This window comes from Dichotomopilus funicola (assembly GCF_033296635.1).
Source record: "Dichotomopilus funicola strain CBS 141.50 unplaced genomic scaffold C8A04scaffold_13, whole genome shotgun sequence".
Classification (NCBI taxonomy): domain Eukaryota; kingdom Fungi; phylum Ascomycota; class Sordariomycetes; order Sordariales; family Chaetomiaceae; genus Dichotomopilus; species Dichotomopilus funicola.
The window spans coordinates 380395-405958 of record NW_026944034.1 but is presented as its reverse complement, the minus strand read 5'-3'; the positions used below and the strand labels follow the sequence as shown (position 1 = coordinate 405958).

General features: G+C 54.7%; 3 protein-coding genes across 3 annotated transcripts; 1 reads left to right on the top strand and 2 right to left on the bottom strand.

The window, feature by feature from the left end:
• Positions 1 to 1014: 1014 nt before the first annotated feature.
• Positions 1015 to 1593, bottom strand: C8A04DRAFT_35590 (uncharacterized protein; the record flags this gene model as incomplete). Its single annotated transcript, XM_062783228.1, has 1 exon — positions 1015 to 1593. The coding sequence occupies one exon, from the start codon at positions 1591 to 1593 to the stop codon at positions 1015 to 1017; it is 579 nt and encodes a 192-aa protein (XP_062639152.1).
• Positions 1594 to 4054: 2461 nt separating this feature from the next.
• Positions 4055 to 5750, top strand: C8A04DRAFT_35589 (lipase; the record flags this gene model as incomplete). Its single annotated transcript, XM_062783227.1, has 7 exons — positions 4055 to 4263; positions 4322 to 4696; positions 4752 to 4909; positions 4959 to 5137; positions 5208 to 5299; positions 5376 to 5618; positions 5705 to 5750. The coding sequence occupies 7 exons, from the start codon at positions 4055 to 4057 to the stop codon at positions 5748 to 5750; spliced, it is 1302 nt and encodes a 433-aa protein (XP_062639151.1).
• A 7936-nt stretch (positions 5751 to 13686) lies between these two features.
• C8A04DRAFT_35588 (uncharacterized protein) lies at positions 13687 to 14813 on the bottom strand (the record flags this gene model as incomplete). The annotated part of the gene is made up of 2 exons (XM_062783226.1): positions 13687 to 14055; positions 14121 to 14813. The coding sequence occupies 2 exons, from the start codon at positions 14811 to 14813 to the stop codon at positions 13687 to 13689; spliced, it is 1062 nt and encodes a 353-aa protein (XP_062639150.1).
• Positions 14814 to 25564: the final 10751 nt, after the last annotated feature.

The following is a 25564-nucleotide window of genomic DNA, read 5'->3' as shown; positions in this document are numbered from 1 at the left end:
GGCCCATCCACAATACCTAATTGAAAACATTCCAATAATCCTGACGCCCATGTTCAACAAAGCAGTACTATCCGATATACATCCCTATCTCCAACCCCCCTAAACAACCGACGAGTCTCTTGACCGGTCAGCCTGGTCGTCATGGGAGAACGAACCACCACAAAGAAAATAACGCTTCCAAAACGTAATAGCAATCAAAGCTGGGTATCAACACCAACTCGAAAGGTTGAACCCGTAAATAGCGCTCTTCATAACTGCGGGACATGACATCATGGTTCGGTGTAAGAGCCGACAGAAATGCTCGTAAAAAAAGCGCTGCAAGCAACTCGGACGGAAAAGCAGGATATATGTCCAATATGAAGTCAAAAATAGCCACGAGAAGAAGGGAAAAAAAAGAAGTAAAAGATAAAAACATAAAAGATAGATATTTCAGATATTAAAAAAAAGTTGACTCAAAATCGGGCCGTGAGGCCAAGTTGTTTTCCACCGTTCCTATGTCGTCGTCAGCCGCGAGGCTAATCCGTCTTGCTTCCATGTCATCAAGGTTGTCGGGCCATTCGGCGTGAGCCAGCCCGAGCCTCCCCCGAACCCCAACCCATACCCTTCTTCCCACTTATCACACAAGACTTCTTCATTAGTTTTTTAATCCCTCACTCCCCATGTCCATGCCCATGCCCATGGCCATCGTAAGAGCATCTGTGGCTCTTGTGTGCGGCCGCACTTCGGCTGGGCCAGCGGTTCTGTTGGTTCCCGCTAAAGACAGCACCATCGAATCTGTAGTGGTTTTTGATGGTGGTCGCTGTCTTTCATCACTCCCCGGCTATCCTGTTCGCGCGCACGTGCGCGTGTTTGTGTGTATGTATGTAATCGCTACCGGTCGTGTGACCCCAAATTCTATCCGTCCCAAATTCCCAGCGGTTTCCCTCACAAGCTCTGGACCCCCGGTGACAGAGAAACACGCGAGGATCAGATCAGTTGTTAGATAGGTACCCGTCAACAGTGTGAGTGAGCCCTTTAGGTCCGGCGTTTGCTAGAGCTGCCAGAATGCCCATGACTGCGACGGGACGACGACGACTGGCCGTGTCGTCTTGATGAACTGCCGCCTCCGGCGCGTTCCAGTTCGCGCTCCAACTCCTCAGCCCGCTGACGGAAACCCCGCACAATCTCGCGGATCCCAGCGATGCGGTCAAAGTCCAGCTCCAGCTCGTCGATTTGTGCCATGATCTCGTGGTACCGCGCAATCTCAGCGTCAGCGTTGTCGATGAGGTTTCCAGCGCGATCGTAGACGCTGAGAGTCACGACTTGAGACTGCTCCATCAAGTATTCTAGCCGCTGCTGGATGGACTGCATGACCCGGTCAAAGTGACGGCCCAGCGCGGAAAGCGACGAGCTGTCCATCATCAGCAATCCCTGGGATGAAGCGCGACTCGCAGCGCGCGAGGAAGTCGACCCCGCGCCCGCCGCCGCGGCCACTGCTTGTTGACCATGCCGTAGGAGCTCGATCTGATCCTCTGTCAAGCCTAGTTGTGTGTCGGGCACGGCATCGGGGTCCGTGGCTTGCTGTTGTTGTTGTTGCTGTTGCTGCTGCGACATGGCGGCCCTCACACCGAGAGCCTGAGCTCTGACTGTGCCTCGCTTCCCGGAACTATCGTGCTCTCCGAGATCGCCGCTCTCGGCTGGGGTGCCTTTTGCTTCGTTTGTCGATCGTGTAAACGAGGGTCTCAAGCGGACGTCCGGATAGTTTGTCAATGACCCAAGCCCTCCTTAAAACCTCCACCGTCTTTGTCCTGACAAGGCGCCCACCAGTGCCTTCTGCACACCACGTGAAGGCCGATGCGCCCAGTTGGATATTCTATATCGTATGGCTCCCAGTCACGCGGGCGACGCCCCAGTCGGGAGGACAAAGCGATCGCGGGGTGTATTCTGGTTGTGTTGGAGGACCCAGGTCCCCGGTTGCCGGTGAAGGCAGATGTGACACCGATAGCTCGAGCGTCGGCGACGTCTTGGGCTTGTCTGGCATCATTGTTCCGCGGGCAGTGTCGGTCACTGCGTCGATGCCATAACAGCTTGGCCGGCGGTCAGTCGGGTGTCGATCGCGGTGTGTCGTTCGGCAAAGGAGTAATGGACAAAAGTCAAGCGGTTGAACGAATTGTCGGCAAGACGGGAGAAGCAAATTGTGGCTGTCGCAGAAAGTCTTTCCTCCTCTCGTGATACACACCCAATGAAGTCGTCCGCTGAGTCGGCTGTCGCATGCATGGGGTGTGTCGCGTCTCACTTTCACATCCCGTCCGCGATGGGCGCAAGGGTATCTATACTGTGTACGTCGAGGTGGGTATTCCCCGTCAATTTTTCTTCGTCGGTCGGCTGCTGCCGCTCTCTCCGAGACAAAGAATGGCGACGGATTTGGTCGGCGCAGTCGATTTGCTCGAGACTTGAAGTGCCCGGGACTTTTGAAAGTGTTGCTGGGATTTAATTAGACCGCCTTTCCCCACGCGGGAGTTGCATCAGGTGACGACGGGGCAGCGGGATGCCGAACCACACCGATTTTGAAGACGTGCCCAGGAATCAGGAAACAAAAAGCACTCAACGATTACTGCGAAAAATCTGTAATCGGTTCTCAAACCTGTGCAGACGCTGACGGTATTACAAACCAGGCCGAAAACCCTCGGGTCGAGAATCTCCGCAAGACGCTGAAAACCACTCCCGACTACGAAGTACAAATGTGCATAACACCTCCTCGCGAACCTGATGATGGAAGATGACCAGATTCGCGTATGCCGCTGAATCCCATCTGCCCCCCTTGTTCAACAAGCCAAAGTCTTGGCAGCGCTCCACAAGGAAGGAGCTTTGACAGTGGCAGGGGTTCGATGCGATGCAAGACACACAAATTGTGTTTCGTGCGCGATGCGAGACACAGTGTCCGCGACAGAGGGTGTGAAGAGGTGTGGATAACAGGCGCCGCTCAATCAATATCCGAAGCCTCCATGAGGTTGCGTTCGTTCCCAGTTTTGACCTGAGTGTTAGGAAAATTGCGCACAGCCAGACTCACCGAGACTAACCCCCGCGGCGAGACTAGTGTACTTAGGTTGACGAAGTTGTTACCGAGCGAGGGAATTGCGAAGACGAGGATGATGCGCAAGGGATACCGACGGGTGGGGGGTGGCCATCAATCACTGAGCAATTGGAGTCGGCCGATCTGCGAACGCGGACCCGACGATTTGGTCGGCCACTGGGTTCCTGGGTAAGTGCCGCCAACTAACGTTAGCCAACCTCAAATTGTCTCCCAGAGACAACAAATATAGGTACATTGGACTGAGATAATTTCCATCGATTACACTTACGTCGTTGTTTTCTTTCGCCATCCCTCCTACTTTCGTCATGTCATTCCACAGATAAACTATCCGTTACGCCCTAAACAGCCTATTTCCGAGGCATCGAACAAACATGACTTCCAAGGAGGAACTCGGCGCCCCTGGATTAGATAATTCCTCAATGAGTGTTTTCTTGGGGAACGAAACGGTAATCCAAGTAATTCGAAGCCATCGAGTGCTTTGAAAGTTTTGGCAGAACCCTAATGGGCTCTCTGGAATCCGGAGACGTCCCTTCCGAGCTCAGGGAAAACGGCCGGCATGTACCCGCCCGGCAAAGTCGTTCTTTCCGAATCTCCACGACGTACTTCGAGTTCTATTTGACGATATCTCTACAACCAGGCGTCCCTTCCGTGCGTCTTCGATATAAGACGCAACAGCCCCTTGCTCTCTACCGGGAAGGGACGCCTGTTGGTTTACCTTCCTTCGCTTGTGCCGTACCATCGGGCCCCATTTCTCCGGCTTGCTCCTTTGGCCCGTTGCTGGCGGCTCAACTTCATATGAATGCGGCTACACAATCCCGTGTTCCCGCTTCAAACTCCGCAACTTGAAGAACTCAATTCCATCAATCAATGGTGTTCACGTTGTGGGGAAATGGCTCGTATAAAAAGAGGTTATGGCCTCTCTTGTGCCAGTGAAGTTGGGTTGTTCTTGGATATTCAAGTATACTTTAATTAGTTCAAACAATGGTATCATTTTCTAGCTTGGCCAGCTTCTGCCTGGCTCTCGCCTCGCACGTTTCTGCGACAATCCTCCAGAACGGACAGGTGAAGGAGACCAACTACCCGGATACTTCCATTGACCCGGCCGCACAATCATTCAAGACATATCCCGCAAACGCCACCGAAATCTCCTACAAGGGCCGGTGGGACTCCAAATATGTCTCGTGGTGGTCGTAAGTCAACACTGATCAGATAACAATGAGCTCTCGTGACTTATACAACGATTCCCAGAGCGCCGGGTATCTCATTCGGTTACACTGGGCAGACGGTAGCCATCTCCTTTGGCAACTTGACCGACAATGGTGTTCTCGTGGGCTACCGCATCGGAGGGCTTGACTGGATGTTTACCAACATCACTTCCGGCGCCACACATCTCCTCGTGAGCCCCGATGCTCCGGGCTCGAACGAGACGGCACCCATTAACCCCACCACCTTTGAACTCCGGGTCACCAACTGGGCGTATGGGGTTCAAATCGAGGCCGTCCACGTTGCTGAAGGTGAGAAGTTGATCAAGATCCCGGATTTTGGCCGTCGCATCGAGGTCATTGGTGACAGCCTCGCCGCGGGCATGTACACCACATATGAAGGGCTGTCAAGCTGGGCTTAGTATGTATCACCCCCTTAGGGCTGGGTACGAAACAACAGTACTGACGACTCCCAGCGGTCTCGGCGCCGGGTTGGGCAACACGGAATACACTGTCACTGCGTACCCCGGAATTTGCGCAGCGGACCAAGACTGCTGGGGTAACCCGCGGGGGCAAGCTCATCAGTGGTTCTACACCTCCGATACGAGCTACCGCGCGTCGGTCATTCACGGTGGTCGGTTCACCCCTATATCCCATCCCGTAGCATTTCTCACACCTGGTAGATAACCCGGAGCCCTGGGACTTCGAGAACCATCCGGCCGCCGACATCGTGGTCATCAACATCGGCACCAACGACAACAACGAAGCGAACAATGTCACCACGGAAGCATACATCGACGGCCTAACTAAGATCATCCAGGGGGTTCACAGCAAATGGCCTAAAGCCCAAGTCGTGGTTTGTGTATGGCACTCCTCTCCTGACACAGCTAGCTAGCTGCCCCTGAGCCCCCTCAAGCTGACACCCATCGTAGTCTCTCTGGTTAGGCTTCCATCAATCCGGCAACTCATTTTCCCCCGAGTGGACAGATGGCTGGGTCAATGAGATCTACGACCTAGTCCAATGGTAACCTCCCCCCTCCCTCTCCCATCTCCCTATCCCCTTCAACTACCCCCAAACTCACCGCTCACCCAAACAACAGGTTCAACTCGAAAGACTACCTCAAAAACCCCACCATATGGGACGGCGTCACCAACACGACGTCAACCACGGGCAAGAAGTCGGACCCCTTTGTCCACTACTTCAACACCACGGGCATCCTACAGCACAACGATATTGGGCCGCAGTGGCACCCTACCGATGTCGGCGCCATTAAGGTTGCCAGCCATCTTCAACAGTTTATTCGTATTAAGTTTGGCTGGGACCTTTACGCTACGGGGCCAGAGTAAGTTTCTCGCTGTCTTTTGCCATGGATCGTGCCTGGAGTAGGTAGTTTTGTTGTGGGCGATGAAACTGATGTGAGCATCGCAGGATCTTCCATGATACGCTTTATTGGAACGATGAGCAGAGCTACTGAGATGGACATGTTTGTGATGGAAGGGGCGAGATTGGCAGGTTGCCACACTGTCCGTCGAGTGGGCGAGCCTCGATGGGAATTGTAAATAGTCTTGGGGCAGGGCAGTTGTTGAGGTCATATGTAAATATCTGGAATCAAGGACTGAGTCCACATGAATTAACCCATATTCTTTAATCAAGAAACTGCTAACCACGGATCGCCCACAACGGTGTCAACGAATATGGACCGGGTGTTATACAAGCAGTCCTTTTCATTTCTGAACGTATGCTTGTTCTCATAGCATTGCGTACAACATTTGCTCACTCCTCACGATCTCCGACAGACACCAACTACAAACACAACGCTCTTGGTCCCAAGGGCAGATGTGGGCTCTCTAGTACAAGGGGTACGAGACTCGAGTGACCACTCCGTGGATATTGTTATGCTATCTTTCTACCAACAGTATCAACCTTCCATCTCACCTCATACACTCACAAACCCTGGTTTATCCCAGAGGTGAAGTGAACAATGTAATACCGCCCGGGTGTGTTCTCTACTTAGTCACTGACATATTACACTTGCCTTTCCCCTTTGCGGTAAGTTTACCTCGTAGGGATAGGGGTGACAAATGGATTCACAAAGTCAACAAGCAGGAATACTGTCATAACCCCACGGGTCAAAGACAAGACCTACCGGTGGAAGCTAGCCCCCACAAAACGGTATGATGCGAACCTTCTCTTGACAAGGCGGCTGAAGGTGTTCACACTAGTTGATAGACGACTGTGCTCGCATTCTCCGCGGGATGCTCGGCTGAGCGGAGAGCATTACCAACCTCCTGAATCGACCCGAGAGCGTGGAACAAATGAGGCATGTGGGGATAACACCACCACGTAATGCCGCGCAAACATCGCGAGACTATCATTGTGAGCGGCCTTCTCGCGTCCAAGATGGTGTCAGTTGTTTCCTCATGAAGAAGACTACTTCACGTTCATCTCCTTGAGGGGGAGGCTGTGCTCTCATCGGCGTTTGGGGGATGATTAGAATGTGTCCGGTATCCCCTCAATTCATGATGCCACCCCACTGCGAGGAGTCGTGAGGTTGAAAGTGGAAATAACGATCGATACTTTGGAGGCCTCGCGATTCTTCGGCTCGTGTTTCTGAGCTCTGCCTATTGGCTGATGGGAAGATGGTTCCTGCGCGGGCCGTCGGGGGGGGGAGCCTGGACAGGTACCGTGTACATTGTGTACATTCCCATGTGTTTTCGTTCGCAAACGAAAGCGATGTGCCGAGCAAGGGTTACTGATGCTGTTGTGGTCCAACTACGAGGACCCGCGAGGCTGGGCTCATCATTGTTGGCGTGTTTGATCGAGAGACAAGAGCAGATTCGAACCTCGGGAGCCGACAACCCTGTCCCTGAACGCGGATGTTGATCTTCGCCATTTTCAAGGGCCGCCCCCCGAAACCCCGGAGGGTGTCAGCCAGCCAGAACCCGGCCCCCTCGCGACGACGAGGGCAGGGGACGGGGCACGGCCGGGACGAATGCGCCCATTCGAGCCCATCAACCCTTGGATTCTTGGAAACACGCATCGTCACGAGAAACGATGTGATGCTGGTGGATCTGAGGCCCATGTGCGGAGGAGTCGAGACTGGTGATCACGATCTTGCGCCGTTGCTGACGAGCTTGACGGCCGTTGTCGGCCTGCCCGTGCCTTGTGCTCCATGCTTGCTGTGGTCGTCACGCAAAAGTCGCAATCGATTGGATCGCTTAAGGGTGTTGGATTTGCCGAGATTGAAGCTTAAAACGTTCCTTGTCGAGATCATGACGGTTGCACATGGTAAGACATGGATGAGACACCGAAAAGGCAAAACAGGCGAGCCACAAACTTCGACGCTCGGGACGAAGCGAAAGAGAAAGGAGCGTACCAGCAACCGACCACGCGTTGGGGTGCCATCGGCCCTCGATTCCCATGGGGTCATCCATTCACCCCGCGCCTTTGAGTGCGGAAGGCCGCTTCTGACGGCAAGGAACACGAACGAGAGATCTTTCCTAATTGTGCTGCCATCTCCGAAGGATGGTCAGGAGATGACCCAAGCGCCAGGCCCGGTTCGGTCGCTTTCGCTCGTTGATTTTCAGCGCTTCGGAGGAAAATGGAGCTTCGATTCGGCTTGTTTCCCGTCTTGTCCGAAAAACTACCCGACGAACACCCATTCCAGTCCATGCGCAGTTGCTCGCGGCGCGGCCGAGATGATCATCGCAACGACCTGCACCAAGCAGGACACTACACTACCCCCCCTCCCCTAAAACCCCGTTCACCATTCAAGCAGTCAGCGACTTCCATGCATTTCTCAACCGAAGAACCGTTAATTTTATGCGTCCCCGATGGCCGCAACGCCCTGGAATCGAAACAGGTCGGCGGGGACGAGCGTTGGTTGCAAGGGGTTACCCTTGCGCAACATTAACCCTAGATCAGGGTTAGCTATGGGAAGAAGAAAAAGTTGAGTCTAACCCCTGTTGTTGACCGGCTCCCTTACCTCGGTAGCTGGCCGACCCGCGTATCAAAAGAGGTTTTGACACGGCCCGTCTGAAACAGTCACAATCCAACCCTGTCACACAATGGTGGCCCGCGCATCGTTCAATCCAGCAAAGAGAAGGGGCATCAGTTGAGCTTTCTTTTTTCTTCTTCTGGCCAGCCGAGGCGAGGCTACCGGACAGCCTCGTTAGTGAGCGAGGGAGAAGTAGCGAATCGAAACTGAATCTGGAGTCGGTCAGAAACTTGGAAAATTGTTTGTCCCCATGGCTTGGCGTTTGCGCCTTTTCCAGCATGCCGGGATGCCCTCTCCAGCTGTGCGGAACTCTTTTCGAGCTCATTTCCTCAGGACCTATTTTTACCCATATCACATCTGTGTGATGACAGCTTGTGCGCTTGGCCGTTGGGGGGTTCTGAAAAGTCCCTCCAGCTCTGCTGCACCTCCACGTCAATTGTGGTCGAATTGCAGAAAGGGAAAAGACGTGTCTCAAATTTCTAGTTAGTGCATGCAATGAGATGGGTTTGGTGAGATATCTTCGGGTGAGGGATAAAAAAAGGACTCAGCCACCTAACTAGTGAGCTAGTGTATGGAGAAACCCCATTTCCCGACCGATGCCTCTTGCGCGCAAGACCCGGGAACATGGATGCGGGAACGGTTGTCGGTGGTCTGTGCTAGCGGTGATGGCGTCGTTGACTCGTTGACTTCGAGTTTAGCGGGATGATCTTCGCGGGCGCTTTCGGCGCCACGCAGCGCGCCATCGTTTCAGCCCTTGCGACGAGTCTCTGAGAGGCTTCGAAAGAGGGTGATCTTGACGATCTTCCCGGGGAAGTGCGGAAACGTCGGGGGTGTTCTTTTCAGCTTGAACCTTGATCACGTATTCTAGCCAGCATACACTAGTGTAGTGTACGTGGACTACAGATTACACTAGTAGAACCACCAATTATGAGATGAGAGAGCGCAAGTTCAGGCGTGAAGGCCTGAGTCGTGACAAACTGGGCCCGGGGATAACATTATGGCTGAAGAGCATCTAGGAAAGTTTCCGTCGACGCTTGGATGGGAGTGTGATAATGGGGCTGGATTTTGTGGAAAATAAAAATCTTCAACACGCACAAAATGGGAAACGGCGATGGGGAAGAGAGATAAAGAGAGCTAAGCGATAACTCCGGAGGTAATAGTCAAATGTGGTACAAGGTTGTGGCATTGTCGAGAAGGGAAGGCACATCCCGTCTCCCCCAACGTTTTCAAATATACGATGCACTGCATCGACCAATTTCCCGCCTAGGAGTTTTGGTAGCTTACGGCATCCAGAAAAATCTGCAAGTGATTACCGACACTGGGAAGAAATTCATGAAAAACCACCCACCCCCCCCCCCCCCCCCACGCTCCAAGCTGAGGTTCCTCGTTTGGGCTTCAAGAGCTCGTGAAAATTGAAAGAAAAAAATACTCTAGAGACTGACTGCTGTGATACTAGGGATCAATTACTCGAAGACAGGAAGTCATTCCAAAAGTGAAAATAATGGCCGTCTGGTTGAGAAAGCGCCTGCAATGATCCTCGCAGATCCATGCAGACCCCGACGGCAGTTGCTCCGGGACGACAAACGTGGCCTGTGGATGCATGCTTGACATGTGCGTGCCTCGTGCCGCAGAAAGAGAGAAGGGGGTGAGCTGGGAAGAGGAGAGGGCGGGAAAGATGGCATGGATGGGGCCTGTTCAGCATCGGCATGCTGGAATCTGCGCCCGCGGCGATCAGTGAAACAAAAGATCTGGGCTGCAGCTTGGCCAGGCAAAATTTGGCAATGGGGCCACTCTGGTGTGCGTGGGGGGGGATAACTTGCAGCCGGTGAAGGTGTTGCTACCCCCCGGCTGACCTCCCGAGCCCTGTCCACTTTTTGATACTCTCGTCGTCGATTTGCTCGATGCTCGATTCTCCCAGAGCCCAGCTGCAAACCTGCAGCGAGCGCCCCAGAGGGCGCGATCCCGGTTTGCACACGACTCATCTTCCGCCACCGAGCTTGACGATCCCGCAACGCAACCTGTTGGTGTTGTGGGTGTGGGATGTGGGAGCTTGTAGCCACCTACATAAAAGCGAGGGGTTTTCCTTGCTGTGGGTGTTCCGTTCTGTCATCTTGAACTTCCCATCACCCCCCCCATTCCACGCCTCGTGGCGCACACTAGCTTTGGTGCCCGCGACGAGGGAAAGGGAAGGGGGAAAACCCCTCAATATCCCCGTTCTTTGCAATTCCCGGGTCCCGATGCAGTGGTCTCGAATCGCTTGCGCAGCCATGATCCCAGTTCGCGAACGTGTGGGATCAAGCAGCACGCTGTCATGGGATTGCACCAGTTCGTTCTCCACGGTGTTGCCCCGTCTCTGAAATCCATCACATCTCACATCGTGCCTTGTAGGTGTGATGCTGTGCCTCGGGCGTGCGTGTATGGTGGATGAACGACACACTCACCTCTTTCCTGCAGAGTGCTTGCGATGGCACGGTGGCCACGCAAAGTCCGAGGTTGATTTGCTCCTCCAGTCGTAGTGTCTGCTTTCGCTTCTCGGCCGTCGGAAGCTGGTCCGGACGGCATGATCATCAAATCAGCGGCGCGCTTCAACGCCCCCCATAGCGCTTGGTTGCCATCAAATTGCACCCTGCCACTGCCCTGGCGACACCCCCTCTTCTTCTCGTGCCATGCTGGATCGAGAAAAGCGTGGCTCGCACGCGGCGTTGCTGATCGCTGATCGGCGGTGCATTTCTGCATTGCTGCCCCGTCGAAAATCCCCTGCTTTCTTCTCGCCAAACGGTTCCCCATTCAGCATGAGATGTGCGGGGCCTTGGCAAGAGGGGAGAGGGGAACAACAAGTGGAAGGAAGAGAAGAATTCGGGAGAGCAAGGGGTGTGTTTCGGCGCCGACCGACCCTTCGCAAGACGATCGACGATGATTGGCAAAAAAGGACGATGAGATCGGCCTGCAGGAATGCGAAATTGGGAGCGCCTGCCGAAACTCCAGAAGGGAAGTCAAGCCAAAGAATTTAAGCGTACGACAAATGACTGAGAGACAACACAGGTGGAGGTCGGATCAGCTGGATCAGCTCTCCAAGCCTCTCAACGCTGGCGCCAGAAGCACGCTAGAACAGCACCAAAAGAAAAGGCAGTGGGCCAAAGGCCTAAGGCTGACGAAATTAAGACAATGTTTAAGACACAAAGTTCCAACAGGTCGTTTTCGGGATGGGAAAGGGTGACGAAAACACCAGCACACGACAGAGTGTCTTCTACGGTATATGCACACGAGAGGACGGCCTATGGGAAAACACGCGTGTCAGCGAGAAAGGGAGATGGAAAGGGGTCCGTTTGATGCACGCCCCCGACCCACCAGCACGGACATTGGAGGTGGTTTTTGGCAGCAGCAGGCGCAGATCTTGCTGCACCTGTCGTCACCAGCGGCCCCCAACCCCGAACCTGGTTGAGGGTTTCCTGTTGGACAACGTGTGCACGGTGCAACGGTTTTCCCCAATCTCTCGGCTTCCAAACAAGCGAGGCACTAACTACCAAGCTCCCACCAACGAGGACTTTTGTGAAGAGAAAAAAAGAAAAAAGAAAAATACCAGGGGGTGAGAGAGGGGGGTGGTTCTGGTCGTGGCTGCGCCTTCTCCAGGTGTGATGATCGACGAGAGCCACACCTTTTCGAGGCGCCCTCGGGAAGCTCATCGCGGGCCGCTTGTCATCCCTGGCAGGGTCATTTCCCTCGTCTTTTTACCCAATATTTGCGATGCACTCTGAGCGGCTCATCGTGTTCTTCAATTTCTCTTATTTTTTGCACTGTATTGTAGTGTAGTGTACAGTACGTATACTCCCGCAGGGATTTTTCCTTGTTCCACACATGCATGGCGGTTTGTCATCTCGTCATGTTCGAAACTTCGATGTTGCTTCCCCCACTCCACCATCAGATGGGGAAGAGATCACATCAAATAACCGAGCTCAATCACCCGCCGGGAACGCCCTGCGGATCTGCGATTATCCCTGCGCCGTGGGGTACCCAGCCAGGGGTTCAGATCCGTTTCGGCCGGCGGCGCCGGGCTAACTTGAGGAATTCCAGTCATGAAGACTTCCCAAAAAGCGGTCTGATTATCGCGAACGCAGGAAAATACACACAGCGGGCGAGATAAAGAGCGTTGTTGGTGAGATCGGAGTAAGAGAAAAATAGTGATTTCCTCACCGTCTTCTTTTTACCTGTGGCATCTTCTAGCTGGGCTCCCAGTGGAGAAATTGTCAAGTTGCCCGGCTGGCGCTTTCCACTAACGTTAGCGTCAGCCGGGGGCCGTCATCTGCTTGACCCGTTGGCATCGTCTCACCCATGGCTTGCAAACCTCCCGATCGCTTGGGAATCCTCTGGCAACCTTGAACACGATCGAGCTAGGTTCCAGGGCCATTGGATTCATGGTTCGGCTTTTCATCCTGGGCGATTGTCATCTCATTTTTTCTTCTCGAAATATTGTATCCTATGCAAATTCATTTACCCTCGTGAAAACAGTGTGTTTCGCTTTCTCGTCGACTCCACCTTGTTCGGTAAGCATCGTGCTCTGATCTGCAGGTCTGGATGAAGTCTTCGCCGGGAGACGTTGGGAGCTCCCTGCCTTCTTGTCGTTTCGAAACGTGATCGCCACGGGAGACACGACATTCAACTTATTCAGCTGGGAGAACAGAGAGACAGACAGTGATACGTTCATGGCATGACATTCATGATTTTTGAAATATTTATTTTGTCTTTTTTTTTTTCTCACTCGCTGTTTTAGCCACCACTTTTCTAACGTAACCCTTGCCTTCTCATCTCGCCCTTAGAGACGAGGGAACAAGTCCCAATACCCTCGAGGGCGTTCGCCCCCTGGTTCTTTCTTCGAATACATTACGTTCCACCCTGGTGGAGTGAACGTGAGTCGGATACATCATGTCAACAAAGGGAATAAACGGACAAAGGAAAATATGTCGAAGCAACCCAACAAAGGAAAACTAACGCCACCATGTAAATGCTGCTCGGGGCGAAAAAAACAACCGCCACCGCCGAACACTTTGTAGTCCCCGCCCAATAAACTGTTGTGCTGCCTTTTGCGCCGTGGGGAATCATCCAAAAACGAAACTGCTCCCTGCCGAACCCGGATATTCCCAGTCTTTTGCCATCACGCCCGCAAGTACCGCTCGCGGGGCCATGCCAAAACAACACACCTCCTATTTCCTCCCCTGCGCCAAACCGTGAAAGTGTGACTGTTTCATCCATGGAACTCCGCCTCTTGAGATGATTGCCGGAAGGTAAAGAAAAGAATTAGAAACTAAAAATAACGCTCATTGGTTGTTGTTTGTAATGCAATGGGTCGCGAATCCTGTACCGCCAGGGTCCGGGATGGGCGGCTGAGAGGTTGAAATACGCCGTCCTTAGCTTGCCATTATACGGGTACAGGTCGCGGATCCGGCTCAGGGACGCCTCCCGCCAGTGTTGTGTTGCTGTTGGAGGTAGAACTGCTGCAGTCGTAGTTGTGGCAGCCGCGCTCGTGGCGCTTCATGTTGCTCCGGACGCTAAAGGCCTTTCCGCAACCTGGGAATGGGCACTTGAATGGCTTTTCACCCGTGTGAGAATGGCTGTGAATGCGGAGGGAGCTGGGACGCGAGAATGCCTTGTTGCAGGTCTGGCAGATGTACCGATCCTGGCTCTGGGGGAACGACGCCGACGCTGAGGGGGCGATGTAGTGGTGGTGTTGCCAGGGGTTGCCCGCGTTGGAACCCAGAGGGATTGGCATTGGCATCGGGGGGAAAGACTGCAGCATACGATTAGCATACCGAACTTTTCGACGGCCGAACAACATCATCATGGCTTGCTTACCTGAGGAAGGGGCCGTTGGTAATAGAGTCCCGACATCTGCGTCTGCGGGGGAGCCGCTGCTTGGATTGGAGGATAGTACGAGGGGATGGCCGACTGGCTAATGTACGCCGACCCCGCGAATTGGGGTTGATAGGTAGTCGAAGACTGGACCGAAGCCCGTGGAATCGTAGCCGCAGTCGATAGTTGCCGTGCATCTGCCTCCAACTGAAGTGGTGGTGTCGCCTCAAAGTAGTAGTTCGACCCATTTGGGACCTGGCTCACGGAGCGTGTCGACGGCGAGTTGAATCCCTCAAAAGACGCATCCGATGACATGGGCGGGCTGGGCGGAAGACCCGCCCTCATCACAGGGTTTCCATAGTGTGAAGAGCTAGGCCGAGTCTCGGGCTTGGTTGTTTGTGCTGGGGCCGGGTCAGTATCTCCATATCCCGTCATCCACCACGAACTGCTCATACATTGCTGTTGCTGTTGCTGCTGCTGCTGCTGCCGTTGCTGCTGTTGTTGTAGCTGCTGCTGCTGGAAAGAGGCTTCCGAAGTGGGTGACCCTTGATCCGCCACACCTAGAAGGTTCGAGATGGAAGGCAGCGAGCACTTGGCGGATTCATCCATGGGCGGCGAGGGTGGTGGCATGTAGCCATATTGGACGCTTTGTTGCGGTGCGTGAGCGTAGTGCGTTGTGATCATTGTGCTTGCCATGTCTATGGTGTGGGAGGAGACTGGAGTGTGTGACCGGAGAAGCGTGGAGTACTGATAGGCCGGATGATGGAGGGGCAGATTATCGGTGGCAGCAGTTTGTCGTTCGTGAGGTATGGAGGAACTTGTGTTGATGTCTTCAGGTCGATGAAAGTTATTGTGCGGTGTTGTGGCTGGATTAGATACTAAGTAGTATGTAGGTCTGCGCCTGGAAAAGAAGCTTGTTGACTTTGGAGTGAATGGGGGGGAGGACCGGGGCGTTTTGTACCATCAGATCTCCCGAAGAACATCTATGGAGAATATGTGGATGATCAAGCGGAAATCCACACGAAATCCACACGTTGATCCCCGGGACCAAGGCGGCCACAAGTGTTGTCACAAATTGGGTTGTGGGTCTGACCGACGGCCTGGGGGTGCTGTGCCAGACCAGGGACCACGGCCCAGGGCCAGCGATGATCAGAGGAGACCACACACCCCTTCCACCCCTCCCCCCTTCGTCATTCCCCAGACCCTTGTCTTGTCTTGTCTTGTGTGGGCGGTACATGGTACATGCGTCCGAACTTTAGCAACTCCTATTAAGACGATTCCGACTCCGGGTGCGTCGGGGAGCGCCCTGATTTGACGCCTGAGCCCAATCTCGAGACCCCATGGCCCCCAGCGTTGCTCCTTGGTGCCTTTGGTGCTCTTGGTGCCATTCAGCACGCGGCGCCTCGAGAAGCCTGCAAACTGAGCGAGGTCGCTCGACAGGCCCCGACCGATATGATTGCCATTGATCTGCCGAGTCCAAACGTCGGAGGCTCATACCGAGCCCAGACTTTCGAACAGGGCGACAGCCACACTTCCTAATGCGCATTTGCGGCCTTCACTAAATGCGGTGGTAGAGGACCGTCTCGCTCGGAATTGTTGATCTCACGAAGTACACTACCAACCGAAAAGAGAGGGCCCGAGACGCCGGAACACTTTTGGTGCTGCGGGCGCGTCGCTTGTTGGCTGCCCGCGCTCGAGCCACGCTAGCCTGGAAAGGTGATACAGCTTTTTGCATTTTCCTGCCGATTGCTGGGGCTTTCTCTCTGAAGCCACACGGGCCACTTGCCCAAACGGGGATTGCTGCCGGACCCGAGGTTTGCCTTTGGAGGGCGGGAGAGTGAGGGAAACGCGGTACGTACCCTCCTCCACAAACCTGGCCGTGTGTGTGGCCGCTTGTAAGAGCTGGGCGGACCCCTGGGCTCGGCACACGGACGCACGAACTTGAGACGAGACATCAACTTCGAGCTCTTGTGCCGGATCACGGGTAAGGCCACCAGGGGTCCAATGCATCGGCTTGTGCTGTGACCGGATGGCTGGGTTAATCTCATGCCGTTCATCATGAAGGCCTCAAACCGCTTTCTCGAAACGGGCATCTCTTGGCATCTTCCTCCGCTTCTCACAAAGCTCTCGTCCGGAATCCTGCTAAGTCACAGGCCGCCGACTCCTGCCTTCGAAGATTTTAACTTGCATGATGTCCCGTGCTGGCTTGTCGTGTTATCGCCATTATTGTTCCGGATGCGCTGCAGGGAGAGGCAGATTGTCTCGCATCCGGTAAGATCCGGGAAAAGGTCTATGTTTTGGTCTCATGGGCGTCTAGAAACGCAGATTATCCTTTTTCGGCGCCCAGCCCATGACTAGAACGGTGCCTTTGACTCCACGGTGATTTGTCAAGTTTAGCATCGACGACAACAGCCGGGAACGAGAAGAAATCGCGAGTGGAAACGGGATATAGGTGTTAGAGGCAGTTCTTAAGAGCTTCACGCCTCTGTCCCGTCCGTTGCGCGTTTGATCGAGAGATTTCGACGACGCCCTGTCTAGATGGTGGTATGTGCCAATACTGTGTATGGATAGAGGAAAGAGGCGGATCATCATCATGTACGTATCCCGAAATCCACGTGCGGGCGCCCGGTGAGGCGAGGATGGTTTCGTTTGCAGGGCCGCCGTTGGTCCATGCCTTGGCTTCTCAACTAAAACCGGCGCAAAGGCGCCAGCCGGGCTCCTGGCAAAGAAAAGCTCATGCGCGACAGCCTCCCTGCGTCAGTCCCGTTTGTCGAAGAAACACCTGTTGATCTCGGAAACAAAAGTTAATTATCAGTGATCACCCGTATCGTCGCTGAAGTCCCGGCGGAAGTGGATTGACGGTTGGGTGCAGGGTCCTTGGTCTTGACAGTAGCGAGACTTGAAGTTGGCCGGGGTCAAGCCGGAAAGGATGCAGCCGCCTGTCTGGCCCTGTGTTTGACATGCGGCAGGGGCGAGCAAAACAACGCAGAGATGGTGCCGTTGATGTCCTTGGTGCGCTTTGGGCTGCCAGGAGCTTAAACCAGGGACGAGAGGGGTCAACGATGGTCTTGTTGTGCCACATCCGTGCCGCATCCGCGGTCCGCTGCAGGCCGACCCAGCCCCGGATCTGAAGATTCCATTCCATCTTCTTGACCAGACGAAGTTCCTGCCAGTCAAAATAGTCAACACCAGGACAGCAATCGCTCGGACGTCGCGGCGTGCCCGAAGTTGGGATGACATAACGGCGGATGCAAGCCGACTTGAGATTTACCTGAGGATCCAACGGGCCCACGCATACCCGACACATCCCCTACCGCCAGTACAAAAGAGACAAGAAGATATAGAGTAGCAACCGGCCTCCCAAATTGTCGCAACGGAAGCAGGGGGAGCCGAACGAAGCTTTCACACAACACTCATTGAGGCTGTTTCAAGACACACCACTCCATGTGGCGAGAATGACGAGAATGACGCTTTTGGAGTGTTTTCACGGCTCTCGGACCGGAGCCTAGATATTTTACCCAAGCAGCTAAGGTATGTAGGTAAGTACTTCCATGCCTACTCTCAGGACACGAGGCAGGCGCGGGCGTTTGTAGTCGTAGGGTGACGCAACCCAACTTCAGCTGCCTTCCGACATTCAGCACGAGTAACGTGGGAAGAAAATACCCGGTATTGGAAAGAGAAACAGCGAGGGGGCTTATTGCTCCTTCCATATTACCTACTTTATGAGTGAAGATCATACGAGCTCGGATTGGGAAAGTGCTCGCCTCATGTGCACCTGCCCTCGGAACACCCAACGACAACATGCTAGGACAAGACAATTTTCACGCACCTGCGGTTTGCCTGGAACTCCCACCTATAGCTGGCACTTCAAATCTACCTACCTAGGCAGACACCTGTAGTTTTTCCACCTCATGGATTCGGTAACTCAGAACCTTACTTTGCGCAGACGATTATGCGAGCGTTCTCGTTTCCTCAGTCCGCCGCATCTGGTCTCAAAATCGGGGGTCCCGGACCGACTTGTCTGAAGATACACTCGACAGACCCGGAGCCCCGAGGTCAAGATTCCGGCCGGGGCCCGATGCGGACCCGGTACCCGCTGGATATGGCCCGATGAAGACCAGCTGCAGCCCGCCGGGCGTCCCCTCAACACCATTGATTCGTGTCACCTTCCCCGGGTCTTTTCGTTCTCGGCCAGCCGAAGTTCCAGGCCCGTTTGTCGACCAACTTCTGCGGCAGGCTGCGGCACAGAACCTTGGTTCGAAATCCCGGCCAAAAGTCAAGTGTGTTTGACTGCTTTACCACAATGCGCCGCTGGTCCTTGCGCGATCGGTTGATTGTTCATTGGATTGTTCGTCTATGTCCCCAATCAGATCTCCTCCACCCCGCTAATTTGCACAGGGAATCGAAGTTCCACGAGCAACCCAGCAAACGGCTTCGGTCCTCTTGTTTGTCACGGAATCCGTCCCGACGAAGTCCAAGGTAGCCAGGGCAATTGTACGTAAATAAGCAACAAGGAATTACCGCCGACTCCCATTCCCGATTGAAACCCATCTCACACCCAACTCCAACTCGTATCGATCCATGGTTCTGGCTCCGGGAACAAAGTGGGCGTGCTTCGCAAAGTCGTCAATTGCTGTTCATAGGACGGATCATATACACCAGCATCCCGGCTTTTCATCTCCTCGCTCTTCGGTGACGGCCACGCCCCGGATGACTTGAGGATTTGGCCCAATTGATGAAGGTGGTTTCGCCCTGTAAGCAATACCGGTTTCCCAAACGACATGAACCCGCCACGCAGACGATCGACGCAGCCTTGGCTTCACACGGCTCGCTTAGCTCCTGGACAGGCTTCAGTACCCTTTTAGGAATAGTTCACGATCGACGACCGTTTCCCACACTTTCGGCTCGGGAAATATGCCACGCTGCGCCCGCATGTCATGTCACCAAACTTCTAACCACCTTCCTCTTTCGGATACAACCATCCAGCCATCGACGGCCCATTCACGATAGAACCTGCTCTCAATCACAACTCCCACCCGGTCCTCCGTGCCTCCCAATCGCCCTGTGAAGCGGCGAGGCTGGCTCGAGGCTGGTTGAGGTTTTTCTCTGTATTCAAGCTCCGATTCCTTGGTGCTTCCTTTGCCCGGGGCGTCTACACTACGGTTCTTGTTGAACAGGTCCAACGAAAATCCATGTTCGCTCGGACTGGAAAAGGCCGCGATGGAACTACGGGAACTACACTCTCGTGTAGGCCTGTGGCCTTCCCGAGTCCACACTCGGCCACATACCTTCGCGAAGAGTTGCGTTACGGATCTCTTTGGTTCAAGCTCTGACGCCGAACTCTTTTCTCGCTCACACCTCCAACGCAGCCCAAGGAGATCTTTCCACGAAGGGTCCTGTGGCCTCCACGGGTTGCGATGGATTTGTGAAAAATTTGTCGATCACCACAACGGGGGCGACTCATGAGACGATGCTCCAGGTCGAAATCCCCGGTTGCACTTTGAGGGGCCGGGGCCTGAGATAGCTTTTGAAAGTAGTGTCAATCAATTTGGCTGTCATTCACTTTCACATCGGGGCGTTTTACGTGTCTCACTAAAGAATGCCGGGTCCATGAAATCAGATCACGAGTTCAAGTCCTCGCTCGCCTTCGGGACCAGTGAAGGTGTGACATACCTGATCAAAGGTCTCAACCTGTCGCATCCTTGGTTGCCCCGATACTAAGATGCGGCTAGCACGACTTCATTTATTAGTCGTCACCGATGGACGGGAGCCAGTATTCGTTCGGATAACCGACGGAAGGCTTGTCCAGTTCATTTGGCCAGCAGGGGCCGCTACCACCACAAAATGGGATTCGAGATACCCATCTTGGCGTCCTGCCGTCCCAGAGCCACGATGAGCTGGTGCATGAGACCGCAGCTCCCGCTCTGCCACAGATATCTTTCTTAGGCTCGTCGGGCCCCCTTCTTGGAGTCACCTGCGAGTGTCCCACCAGGCGGCCACCTATCATGTTGAGCCAGCTGTTTCCAACTTATCGATGGCGTCGTTTGGTACTATTCCATCAGCCGAGGCGCAAGGATACTGCAAGGCGACGGAATACACCACGTGAAACCGTTCTTGGCCATGAACGAGTCGTTGGACATGCTGAAAACGTCCTTGGGTGGTGCGTATTGAAGCAAGCCAAAGGCGCGGCTAATTCTACACCACCCCATTAGCGCTGCAAAGAAACAACAAATCACTTCGGTGGCTCTCCAAGGAACCCAATATGGGTATATCAAGGATCGGTTATAGCAGGGTGCCACTAAGAATCGCCACTCCAGTTTGGGTTGTGCCCTCTGCTTGCCCGTCTGATCCTTTCTACATCAAGGCTGGGCATCTCGCATGCGGTCGCATTTGCTGATGTTGCCCCTTGTCCAAGCCCAAGGAAGGCATCGAAGCGAGCGATGAGCAAGAAGCCAGCTTCGATGCACCGTTCTTTGTCATCGCGTTATCTCTCTTCTTGATCCATAAAACGCCCTGTGCAGTGGGGACCGATGTGGGATTCCCCCCCATGGATTTTTAAGAAAGCAAAAACCGACCCAGGCAAGTCAAGACCGCCGGCCGTTACGCGAGGGCACGATCTAACCTGGTGCTCGAAGGCGTTTGACGCGAGCCATGGACGGTTATCACCTGCAACTTGGTTTCCCGGGTCTAGTAGACACAAGGCCGATCTGTCTACGTTACCTCAAATTGCGTGATTCCTTCATGTTTGATGGGGGTCAAGTGAGACCGAAGTCCCAACAGCGAATGGGAAGGGGCAAACAAACATCAAGGTTTTGCCCTGCGTCAAGGCCTCTATCGGGGTATCCTGATATCAACTGGCAGCGTCGAGCGCATCCTTCTGCAAGGACGCACAGACGAGGTAGAATGAATTGTTGGTAAAGGGCGGTGTCAAGGGCAGTTGTGGCCAGGAACGCGACGCAGTCCCCCCAACCTCCCAGACCCTGAGGTCCTCTTGGCCCTCAGGCTCGGCTGATCATCCCACCCTGAGGTGGCAGCCCGATGTTGCATCCTGATGATGCGGATCGCCGCCTCTACCTTCGAAGAGAGCAAGAAGGCAGCTGAGTCGGTGCTGCCGGGTTGCCAAATCGGAAATCATTTCCTCGGAACGGAGACCGGCCAAGAGAAGCATTGCGCGTGAGGAAGAAAATGGTTCTTAGGTGGGAACAAGCTTCCAATCCATCGCCAATGGCCTCGCAAACACCCCAGACCCTAGCTCAAGAGCCCTTTTCACCTTCGCTCCCGCGAAGCTTTCCCTTTTCCGGGACACCAGTAAACCGTGGACGCCGGTACACTACGGCAGTTGGCGCGTGTCGAGGAACAATGGCCGCCAGAACAAAATGAGAATTCCCCAACAAGCGAGTTCACAGTCAACCGACCCGGCAGGCAGGCCGCTGCATCGAGGGGGCATCCCGGGGTTGCGCTGTCACAGTTCACGCCACGATGGAGTTGGGTGCAACGACCGAGATCGAGATCTGAGCAGCCAATTCTAGACCTCTGCGATTTCTTGTCCGGGACCCGATCTTGCGCAGTCCCGAGTTGCGAGAGTGAGTGCGGAAGAGCTCAAAAACTGCGAATGGGCCAAAATCGAGATGCCACTCTCACACTCTCTTCCCATTGAGCAATCTCTCACCGCGCCGAAACTTCATCGGGTGCTTCGAAGGGCTAGGAAAGGTGTCCGGAAACGAACCGCCCTTCTCAACCGTGCGGAAGGGCGATCGCTCTGGAGTCCGTGGAGCAAGCGACCGATCTTGCCGAGGCACGTGTTGGCCAAACGGCCATTAGCCACATTCCTCTTCCTTGTTTTTTATCCCACGTTGGGTGCTGGCCATCCATTGGACAATATCTTCGCCGTTTCTCGACCGTTGCGCGAAATGTCTCACCTTATTTCAAGCCCCTGCCCTGCGCCAATAAGCGAATCCGGAGCCATCGCCCTTGTTCAGACAGCCCCTGATAGTTCTTCTGCTGCCCCCCGGTTCTTTGTGATGTCAACCCCGGAACACGCGCCACGCACCCACCAAAAAAGCAGGATTATCAAGCTCCGGCTCTGAAAAGATTGGCGGTTAGTTTAGCTGCCGGCCGCAACTCCGACAACGGGTTGGAAGGGCAACACCTCCGAGAAAGACGAGGGGTTGGGTCGGTGTTTTTCTTTCTCACCGTCCCCGACACTCACCCCCGCCATCATCTTTGCTTTCTCGCGAAACTTAACCGATGCCTTTTAGTGCACGTACATTATGTCGGGACAACTAGGAAAACAGCTGCCATCGTTCGATGATTGCAGCCGGGGCTGCCTAGGGTCTATTCCCCCGCGTCGCTGGGAGCAGGCAGGGGCCACGATTACTGCAGCCTTTCCAGCCACAGGTCGCACAACACGTTCCGAGGAGGCAAATGGTTGATAAGTGAATTGCCCGCCGAACCGGCTGGAAGGCCGGCCACCCCCGCACCCATTACCGTGCTCGAGGCTCGCAAAGCTGGGCTGCCACAACCTCCCACACAGGCGCTACACTACACTAGTGTAGGCTCGAAGATCTGCGGGTTGGCTCACGATGGAACCGAGAGGATCCCGGGCCCAGTGGGCGAGAACCCCGGACCGGACCTGCACGGGACATCCAGTCCCAGTGTGACTGCATGCAGCGACGGAGCGGGTCGATCACAGGACGGCAGCGATCGCCGATTTCATCTCTCCTACTCAGACTTTGGGAACGGGGTGCCATCCACTGACCAACTGTCCACTGTCGTGGACGCCCTCGAGGCCCTGGGCGTCGTGTGTCCCGGGGGAGAGGGGGGGGCGTCACCGACCCCGCTGGATCTCTGCGCTCCTGTGGCTTGCTGAAAGTTCCGCTTTTCTCTCGCGGACCAGGGCAGCTTGCAGCTTGCAGTTTGTAGTTTGCATTCTCGGTCTCCCGTCACATCATCGCTGCGTGGCGTGGCATACACTAGGCGCGGAGTCTTTCCTCCTCACCATCCCGGCGCTCCGTCGGCCGGAACCCACCGGGCCCCTCTCCGGGGCCCCTCAAAGGAGATCGAGAGGTTCTGATTTGCCTGGGAGGGTTGCCGCTAAGAAAAATCTGTAGATGGAGAGTCACACAGTTACGTGAGCGGGTGAAGAGGACCACTGCGGGGTGGTTTGAGAGCGGCTAGTGGTAAGCTTTCCCCTCGGCTGGCACTGGGGAGCTGGAGCCCAAGCCCGCCGGCAAGCCGGCGCTGAGGCGGAAAGGAACGGTAGATCTGCCGGGAGGGCTAGGAGCAGTCAGCAGCTTCACGGGAAGGTGTCCAGCAAGTCCGCCCAGTATCTCCTGTGTCCTGGAGTACGTGTAATAAAGACCGGGCGGGAGTTCACGAGGAGACAAGATGCGAAACAAGGACGGTACGGGATGCACTTTGCCTATTCAGTGATGCAATCAAGACGGAGATGGTTGCCTCCTCCAGCCCACGATGGGGGGGAGGGGGTTTGATGGAGACGTGGCCTCGCTGTCGGGCCCCTTCTGTTCCTTGTGCCACTGGTGATCACCAGCTCCCTCGTTGCTTGCCGTCATTGGATTCTCACATCCCGATCCGCGGCGTTGCGGAGCTTGGGGGTGAGGGTTGGTTTTCACCTCACGCCCCCTCCCACCATCCTCACGGGCCTTCGAGGCCCGGCGCCGGCCACAACTTTTCTCGTCACAAATACCAGGCCCGCGGCTCAGGACAAATGATGGAGGAGATCGTGGGCCCGGGTGTGTTGCACCGCAGAAGCGCTGTCCATCAACTTCGGGGTTTGGCGCCGGCACGGCCGATGGGGGGTAGTTTAGTGAAGATCAAGTCGTGAGGATGTTGTTGTTTGAGATCGGGCTGAAAATGACCATTTTTTGTATTGCTGACATCGTACAGAAGGATCGAAGGATGGCGGGGTGGTATACATGCAACGCGAGAGACCGATTCCGAGAGTTGGGCTTGGTGGTTCGGACATCAACCTGCTCTCACTTCCTGCTCTCGCCGGTGAGCAGAGGTCATCGGCATAAAAGTTTCGGGCTTCGGACATCCAGACTGTGTCCCGTGTCCTCTGCTCGGTTTCTGCTACCCGGTATCATCCTGCCCTATAACCCCGTTTCACAGGTCTCTCGGTTCAATGCAAGAAGCTCCACGAAACGGCAGTTCTGGATGGCGTCAGAAGCAACCCAGCCGGCGGGAAATCCTCAATGACCGGACGTACCGTGTCGAGGACTCTGTTTTGCTCCTTGACATCGCAAGGGTGAAGGGAGCCCGTTAGAAAAAGAAACATCTGATGACCCCAGTCCGACCAAAAAAGGAGAAGAAAAAAAAGCAAACCCCCAGGTCGGGCGTTGCGCGGCTCTGCCGGAAGACTAACCGACGCAACTCCACCAGCAAACGAAGATTCCAGAGCCCGGGTGCTTCAACAGTCTTGAAACCCTGAAACTCGCAATGAACCCTCCGGGGGTTATTTGTCCCGCTCTGTGACACCATCCGCAGCTCCGAGCGACAGATTGGGGATAGCAAAGAGCATAACAGCAGCTGTGGTGGGGGGACCAGACAGCCAGACGGCAAGGCAAGTTGGCAGGGTAGCGCTGTGGTGATGTGATGTGATTACACCTGCAGCGACAAAACAAGTCTCGCCGCCTGCATGCCCCTACACTAGGAGTGCAGCGGTGCAGTGGTGCTTTTTGGCGGGGGGATATGCCGCTGTGCATCCATTTTGTCGCATCTTGTTCGCATCTTACCACAGCTCAGCTCAGTGCCGGCGTGGCGCCAGCCTTGTTTTGTCTGCGTTGCTGCGCATGTCTGAGTGGGATTGTCGTTTGTACGAAGTATCCGTATTGGGGAAGACATACCTCCGGACATACTGTGGAGGGTGCGTGTGGATATCCGGTCGGTTAGTTGCCGCGCATGTTGTGTCGAACCTACATAGTACACAGGTGCAAAGGTAACAGGAACCTATGACGAGGAACCTATAATACCCCACCAAGGCCGATATCCTGTCGAAAATCTCCCTTTTCTGTTCGTCCCTGGGTGGGATATTTCCGGGAACGTCTGCACGATCTATTAGGTCGATCTCGGTTAGCACCTCGAGCGTATATATTACATGTGTACGTTGACGACTGAATCAGTGGCATCTGGGGGAGGGGGGGTATACTGATGATACCGAGTCCCGCTCCCGAGTCCCGGTTCCCGGCTTCCCTTCCGACCTGAACTGAGAACGACCTGTCTGTTTACTGGGTATGGGCAGAGTGACATACATCAGTCATGTGTATACTACATAGTACCCATCTTGAAAGTGGCCGTGGCGTGAGTGGGAAGGGTCCAGAGCAGGGTTAAGCAAAAGTAAACAGTACAGAAAGAAGACATTGAACAGGACCATAATGAGAACCCAAACACGTCGTTGGCATGATAGAGTTAGAACCTAGGTATATGGG